Source organism: Arachis hypogaea, chromosome 11 (assembly GCF_003086295.3).
Source record: "Arachis hypogaea cultivar Tifrunner chromosome 11, arahy.Tifrunner.gnm2.J5K5, whole genome shotgun sequence".
Classification (NCBI taxonomy): Eukaryota; Viridiplantae; Streptophyta; class Magnoliopsida; order Fabales; family Fabaceae; genus Arachis; species Arachis hypogaea.
The window spans coordinates 5,979,193-5,987,373 of NC_092046.1; the positions used below are offsets into that span (position 1 = coordinate 5,979,193).

The window sequence follows — 8,181 nt, forward strand, 5'->3', positions numbered from 1 at the left end:
AATAAAATACATTACTTTTCGTGCAAGAAAAATCCAAATAACATAATTTAATAAATGTAGGATTAGAAAAAAGATTTAAAAAAATAAAAAAATAGATAGATTCAAAGTCAAAATATTGGCCACCGGAATGAGTAGTCAAAGATTTAATAAGATTCCATTGTGTTGAGGCAAACATGTTCCATTTCAATTACATGTCCTAGTTTGTTGAAAATTTGTTTCCTTAATATTATTATTCATCTCATTTCCCAGGTTCAACTGCATGCATGGAGACACCTAAATTCAGCACAGGCTTTGTTTTTTGTTTATTCTTGTTTTGTGTTCATGCAGCATTGGTCTTTGCTTCAACCTCAAATGTATGATACTTCTTCCCTATCTCTCACATACTCTTTTTTTTTTTTTTAATAAATTAGTTTTGTAACCAAATTTTCTCTTTCAAGTTTAGTTATATGTTAAAAGAAGTTGAAATAGAGTTTTTATTTTACAAATTGAAAAAAAAAAAGTAGAGTTAAGTAGTAAATATTAAAAAAAGGGAAAGTATAGGGAGCCAATGGAATATTTGTACAATGTGAACAATGGAGGTTTAGGGAGTATTAGAGATATAAACATTAGTGTTACCTTTTTCCATCGGCGTAAGCTTCTGGGATGATTAGTATCATGACATGGTATAAGAGCTTTAGATCTGAAAGGTCAAAAGTTTGATCTTTAGTGAACCCCAAAATCATCTTAAGCTTTTGGGATGAGTGATTTTATGATATAAGATGTTTAATATTATGGGTGATGTTCATTTTGTAACTCATATAACCCATAGCCCATTGTACACATTGTACAAATATTCCATTGGCGTTTTCAATGTATTCATACAGAAAGGCTGACATAGATGTTATGGGTTAGCGGAATCTTTTTCCCGTGTTCCATATTTCTTCTTTTCTGAATCCCTTCCGTAAAGGAGCCGAATGAAACAAAAGTTTCACGTTCGGTTTTGAATTAGAGACGTTAAAAAAAAAAAAGATAAATAAACGTCGACTATAACCCCTAGCCTTCCAAGCTAACGATGCGGGTTCGATTCCTCTAGTAGGACTCTTCAAAAAATTTATAACCTTTATTTTGAGAATTTTTAGGGTATATAAGTATTGGTGGAAGAAAATGGGCTCCTTAAATTCCTACAAATTAGTAAATAAAATTTAATTTTCAAATTGAATTTTCTTGATTTTAGTGGCAACATTCACAAGATTGGTTGAACCATGGTGGAGATTTGTTCAACAGAAGATATGGCTATAAAGAGTTTAAAATCAGCCCCAAAACAGCACCGAACCTAAGTTTGAAGTGGAAATTCTATGCAGGAAAAGATATAACTGCAACACCAGCAATATATGAAGATACCCTTTATTTTCCAAGTTGGAATGGTAACATATATGCAGTGAATGAAACAAATGGATCCCTTATTTGGAAGCAGAACTTGCATGAATTAACAGGTCTAAATGCAACTGGATTAGTGCTCAATGTGAATTGGACAGTGTCAAGATCAACTCCTACAATAGTTGGTGATCATGATTTATTGATGGTTGGAATTTATGGCCCTGCTGCAGTTATTGGTCTAAACAGAACAAATGGTAAGCTTTTGTGGTTAACCTATTTGGATCATCATCCTGCAGCACTTATCACCATGTCTGGAACATATTACAAAGGGTTAGTACATGAATAATAATGCCACCTTTCTCTTTCTAATTCATACTCTGCATTTCTTCTTCTTTTTTAGTTTTTTTTTAGTTTTTTTTTGGGGGTAAAGTTAAACTCAATACTCAATAGTTATGCTGATGAACTTGGTGGCAAAATACATCTTTAAAAAATATATATATGTTTGCTGCTATTCTATTTTTGGATTCATAAGTTTTTTTAATTATTCTTGAAGTTTTATAATTCAAACATTTCTAATTTGATTTTTATACTGAAGAAAGAATTTTCAATAAGTTTCTTTTAATTGTGATTAAGTCCCTTTGTACAATTTATTTCCTATTGTCTAACATGGAGTTTAACTACAATATTTTAAATTAAAAGTCTAGTTGAAATAAAATTGTTTATATGCTATAAGATTTTGATATGAAGTATTTTAGTTACAAGATCTTAATTAAAAAGATTTCTATTGTAATATAAAAAATCTAATAAAACTTTATAAAGTAAAGAGACATTAAAAATTGAACAAAACTAGAGGGACATCTATAATAATTTAACCTAAAGTGTTTCCACAAAGTCAACCATCTGAAAATGTTAGAAAACAGCAAATCCTTGTTCAGTTGTTGATAATAAATATATTACTACGCAATATGCCTTAAATATGAGATGACATTTATTTTATTTTGCATCAAGAGGTATACTCTATGATTGTTCAAAGAATATGATGAGCTATTCAACATTATGCAAGTTCTTACCCAATCTAAGTTGCAAACCAGAATTGAACAAATGTGGCAATATTTTTATCTTACACTTTCAATTGAATTCTGAATTACTTATGGTGCATTGGTATCCATTAGAGGTTACTATGTTGGAACATCATCACTAGAAGAAGCTGAAACCATTGAACGATGCTGCATATTTCGAGGCAGCATGGCGAAACTTGATGCCTTATCCGGCGCCATCATATGGCAAACCTACACGTTACCGGATAACAATGGCACGGTTGGAGGGTATGCAGGAGCAGCCATATGGGGTAGCAGCCCCTCCATTGATGCTCAAAGAAACCATGTCTACATTGCCACTGGGAACCTCTACTCTGCGCCGCAACGAATACTTGAGTGTCAAGAAAGGCAGAGCAACAGAACAGTGCCTACTGAACCTGATGACTGTGTTGAGCCTGAAAACCACTCCAATTCAATCTTGGCCCTTGATTTGGACACTGGAAAGATCGAATGGTACCGGCAACTAGGAGGGTATGATGTATGGTTTTATCAATGCAACAATGCTTCAATTCCCGGTTGTCCTCCTTCTGGTCCTACCCCTGATGCTGATTTTGGTGAGGCACCAATGATGTTGAGTGTATATGTTAATGGAACTAAGAAAGATCTTGTTGCTGCTGTTCAGAAAAGTGGCTATGCATGGGCTTTGGATCGCAACAATGGCAACATTACTTGGTTCACGGTAAGACCTGAAAACGTTTTGAATCAAAGACTGGCTGAACTCAAGTGTGAGTCACACTAAAATGTTTGACATAGATAAAGCAATTAGAATCATAAATGAAATCAATTATAACAGTAAATCATTACCTAATGAAGTGATAAATGAAAACCTCAATCACATTTCAAGATTACACAAAGTCAAATCCTATCATAAAAAATTTATTTTTATCATGTATCAATAACTGTGTTGTATCATAACAAATTCATGCTTTTCATAATTCTCACCGTGGATAAAAAATGTTATATACACACAAAAAATAAGTCACTGAATCAATCATTATATATTTGTATATAAAATATATTTAACTTGTTTTCAATATACACTGATGTGATGACTGATTTTTTGTTTATAGGTGGTATGGTTGAAGCTTACATGTAGAGCAGTAACTAATCAATGAATAAAACATTCACACTTTTGAGCTTTGCCCCTTTTGCAGGAAGCTGGACCAGGCGGAATAGTAGGAGGAGGAACATGGGGTGCGGCGACGGACGAAAGGAGAGTTTACACAAACATTGTAAATTCCGGGGCCAAAAACTTCACTCTTGCACCATCAAACAGAACCACAACTAGTGGTGGTTGGGTGGCAATGGATGCAAATAATGGGAAAATTGTATGGTCCACTGCTAATCCTAGTAACAGCACTTCTATTGGACCTGTTAGTGTTGCAAATGATGTTGTCTTTGCTGGATCAATAGACCTATTGGGGTCAATATATGCAATGAATGCAAAAAATGGGAAGATTTTGTGGTCCTACAAAACTGGAGCAAGTGTCTATGGAGGCATGTCAATTAGCAACGGTTGCATATATGTTGGCAGTGGTTATAATGTTAGTTTGGGGTTTCCTATCTTGTCGGGTGGAACCTCGTTATCTGCATTTTGTGTCTAAGAACTTTACATCATATATTGTTAACTACTCCACTCACTGTGAGTAATGTAAACTTTTTTCAATAAAATTATCAAGAAAAGTAAATTTGTTCTATCAATTTTAATGGTGTTGGTTTTATCTAGCCGATGTCATCAGTGTTAGAATTTGATGCATGGATTCAATAGTTTCTGGCTTAACAGTAAACACTTAATCCAAGAAGTTGGATATTATCCATATCGGTTGAAACTCTGAATGCTTAAACAACTTGGGCTGATCTAGTGATTAGTTCACTAGTTCGCTTAAGCAAGTATCCGAGTTCGAATCCCACATTGTAGATGTAGTAACCTATTTTCGATTCGCGACGGATTAGTTCTAAGCTTGTCGGACGAGGGATATCGTGAATGCTTAACTTGGATCTATTCTTGTTATTGATCCTATTTTCCCCCCCTTCACTCTGTTGTTGGTCTGCTGTTGCTTACTAATTGAACAACCTGCATTATTCTGAGTAAGCATCTTTATGAATGTTTGTTGTATGTTGAAAGGAACTACTCATTGAAATTTTATGTTCACTTTATAGTATGCTGCATTAGATTATTGACCTTCTGTTATATGCCACTTTCTGATAATAGATTACTTAAACAAGCCTCTGCATCTAGTTTGGCAACTCTTATGTTTCCAGTACTATTTATAGGAGCCAGGAATTGAAGTCTTCTTTGTAGGCTTCTATTATTTTCCCTTTGTTTATCTGTAATTATATAGAAGAAAATTAGAATACATTATTTCCTAATAAGTTCGGCCTCGATGAGGGGCCCTGTTCTTTTTCCTTTGTAAATACATACTCTCTTTAGAGTATACCTGATTTTATCTTTCTTAATAATTGTGTATTCTTTGCATGTCTTATTTACTTAGATATGGATAGAAGTTGGATTTTGAATCCACAGGGCAGTGTAGAATACCAGGAAGGAGTGAAACATTTGTCGGACTTTACATTTGCTAATGCATCGTCTGATGGCATGATAAAGTGTCCTTGTTCTCTATGTGGGTTTCGATATTTTCAAACAAGAGAGGATGCGTACGATCACTTGTTGGTTATATCATGGGGAGAGGCACGTAAAAGAGAGCTCTAACTGTAAACGAGAAGCCAAACGCACTAGATCCCGTGCCTATTGAGTGGTTTTGTGGGAGTTTTGGGGAATGACTTTGAAAATTTTCCCATTTGTGAAGAAAGTTGGAAGACAATGAGAGGGAAAGACCAAGTGTATAACAATATTGTCAAGGTATAATTTTTTAGTTGTGTTTGCACAGAGTCAATTTGGTTTTAAATTACTAACAAGTTTGATTTATTTTTGTAGGCGAGCTTCCACTTTGAGGAGGATAGTGAAGGCATGATCAAGCAGATGATTGTGAAGAGAATAGGCAAAATTTGGAAGGATACAAGAAGAAAGTTGTTTCACCAATTTTATGATGGAACAAAGACTTTGGAACAGAATATTGCCCAATGCCCAGAAGGAATAGATCCAAGTAATTGGAAATGGTCCCTTGAATACCGCATGAGGGCTGATACACAGGTAAAAGTTATTGAATTGGTATCTAAGTAGATTTATCTATGGCATATTGAGTTGGATTAAATTGTTTTCTTAGTATACTTATATATGATGGCACAATTGGAGAAGTGCAGAAAAAATGCACTCACACAGGCGGTTCAAAAAGCTTAGCAAGGTGAAGAGAAGAAGAAGAGATAATCAGTCTCAAAGTTGTTTTAGGCTATTTCATTGTTTTCTTATTTTTCATTTGTTGGGTTTATAATTGTCTCAATGTCAATATACAGGAACGATTACAGGGGAGACGCATTAGTCGAGGAGAGATTTGGAATAAGGTGCATAAGAGAAAGGATGTCTCTTATATCCATAATAATGTGCAAACCACGCGTGTAAGTATTTTGTTAAAGCTATGTTTTCCTTTAGAATTTAAAAGTGCTACAATTGAACTCTTATATGTGACAGGAAACGATTATGAATATTGCGTGTTTAGATGACTCTTCTAGGGAACTACCACAAAATGATCCAGTTACTCAAGCTCTTGAAAAAAGAACACCCAGGTCGAGTTCATGGTGTGGGTTTCAAGCCATGTTCTACTCAACGCTCTGCTGGTCAAACTGCACAACAGTTGAGTCATGGAGCTCAAATAGAGCTGAATTAGAGTGTACTTGTTGAACTACAGGCAACGATGGCAGCAGAGAAGTTGAAACGGCAGGCCATGGAAAATGTTTTGAGAGGTGAAAACTCAATCAACTTCACGTGAAGTTGATAGCTGAGAGCTGTTAAATGATTTGAATGATTTGATTAAATTTTTATCTAACTACTCTCAGTTATTAACTTTACGTAAAATTAACTGCACCTAAGTTTCCACCGTTTTGAGATACCTTATTCAACAGCAAGGAGATGATTTACCATCTGACGTTGCGGCATGGTTGAATTCCTTGGTACGCATCCTGAGTTTAAGAAATGTGCTTAGATTTCGTCTACAATTTATTAGTGTGTTGAATCAAATAGATATATGATTTATCATCAAAACATGAATGTATCTGTATCTATTTTTCAGACATCGGACAAGCGGAGTGCACCGATTTCGTCACCTGTAAGGCCATCTTCTTGTGGCAGTTAAAGGAGTAGCGACAATTTTAGAATTGCTGCAATGAAACAAGACATACAATTCAAATTTGCAGCGGCTAAAGGAAAGTCACAAGTATGTGGCTATTGAAAGCGCCACTAAAGATATGCGTTGCAAGTGCCAATAAAGTGACCCTTGCTAATTGTTTGTCAAGTTAATTTACACGTAATTTTAATTTAACTTAATTTAGGCACATGCCCACAAAACGTGGTTGAAATTAGTTTCTGAAACTCTATATTTTTACATATTTTATTACTTATTTAATTGTATAATTTTATAGAATTGATCTTTATTTTTATATTGTGTGTATACTTGTGTCCGTAAACTTCATTCATATAACAAAATGTTTTCGTCTTGTCTTATAAAAAAAAGCAGCTTAGTGTACAAGGCTCCCTTTGGTTGGATCTGGGAAATGTACACATCTTGGGAAGTTCTGTGGTGCTTACACAAAAAGAATGCATGCGATGCTGTGCTTGGGTGTCGTAATGAGATAAAGACGCGTGTATGGGTTTGGTGATATGGGCCGAAGTAGTGGATTTGAACTCAACCAAAAAAGGGAGGGAGGAAATTGCATCGGACAAAATGAAAGCTAACCCAAAAGACAAAAGAAAAAAGAAAAGTCGTTCAAAAACATGAGAGGAATAACAAGCTCCATCTCCTCTCTCAAAAAATCTTGAATATTCATGTCTGTATTTTATTTCAAACAATTTTTAAAATAATATCCATTACCAAAGTAGTAAAAAATTAGGGCCTAAAATCAATACATGTTTCGGCCTCATATCAAAATCTATAACAATATATAATCTATAACAATATATAATAGGAATAGGGAATTTTGGTATCCAATTCTTTTTTTTTCTTATTTTACTCCTATTTTTATAAACTAAAACTATGTACTCAGTCATGTTTTGTAAACTCTCCATTAACCGACGAGAGAGTTACGTAACTTCTTCACTTTCAATCATGAAAGGGATTAAAATCAAACTGCTCACTCTCAATTATAAAAAGAATTAAAATACTTATCTTTTAATAATATAAAAATTATTACCAAAATATTTTATTAATAGTATTCTAAAGATAATTAAAATGTTTAATAATAAATATAAGCATTTTAATATAAGCATTTTATTATTTTTAAAACACCTGCATAGAGGGTTAACATTATAATAGAAAAATATTTTATTAAACATTTTGAGTAATATTTTTATATAACAGGTAATCTATAACAATATATAAGTGCTAGATTTAAGTTTCAATATTGTCCTTAATGAGAGAGATTTATTATGAAAAAAAATTTTTTGGTCAGTTACTTTAAATAAAAAAAACTTCCACCCATTTTAAACATCGACTTCATTACAAATTTTCTATTGGATGTAAATCATTGTTGCGAATTTTTAATGAATAAAAATAAAATAATTTAAACAGCGCAATTTTTTTTAAATAAATGTATAAAGAATAATTTTTCTCTTTAAATT

General features: G+C 33.4%; 2 protein-coding genes across 2 annotated transcripts; both read left to right on the forward strand.

Moving 5' to 3' along the window:
• Nucleotides 1-127: 127 nt before the first annotated feature.
• Nucleotides 128-4,154, forward strand: LOC112720044 (uncharacterized). Its single transcript, XM_025770849.3, has 4 exons — nucleotides 128-353; nucleotides 1,214-1,686; nucleotides 2,529-3,132; nucleotides 3,608-4,154. Exons 1-4 carry the CDS (start codon nucleotides 264-266, stop codon nucleotides 4,055-4,057), a joined length of 1,617 nt encoding a protein of 538 aa, XP_025626634.1. The 5' UTR covers nucleotides 128-263; the 3' UTR covers nucleotides 4,058-4,154.
• Nucleotides 4,155-4,857: 703 nt separating this feature from the next.
• LOC112720045 (uncharacterized) lies at nucleotides 4,858-7,002 on the forward strand. Its single transcript, XM_025770851.3, has 5 exons — nucleotides 4,858-5,313; nucleotides 5,389-5,604; nucleotides 5,865-5,966; nucleotides 6,040-6,518; nucleotides 6,638-7,002. The coding sequence occupies exons 1-4, from the start codon at nucleotides 5,275-5,277 to the stop codon at nucleotides 6,247-6,249; spliced, it is 567 nt and encodes a 188-aa protein (XP_025626636.1). The 5' UTR covers nucleotides 4,858-5,274; the 3' UTR covers nucleotides 6,250-6,518; nucleotides 6,638-7,002.
• The last annotated feature ends 1,179 nt before the right edge of the window (nucleotides 7,003-8,181 follow it).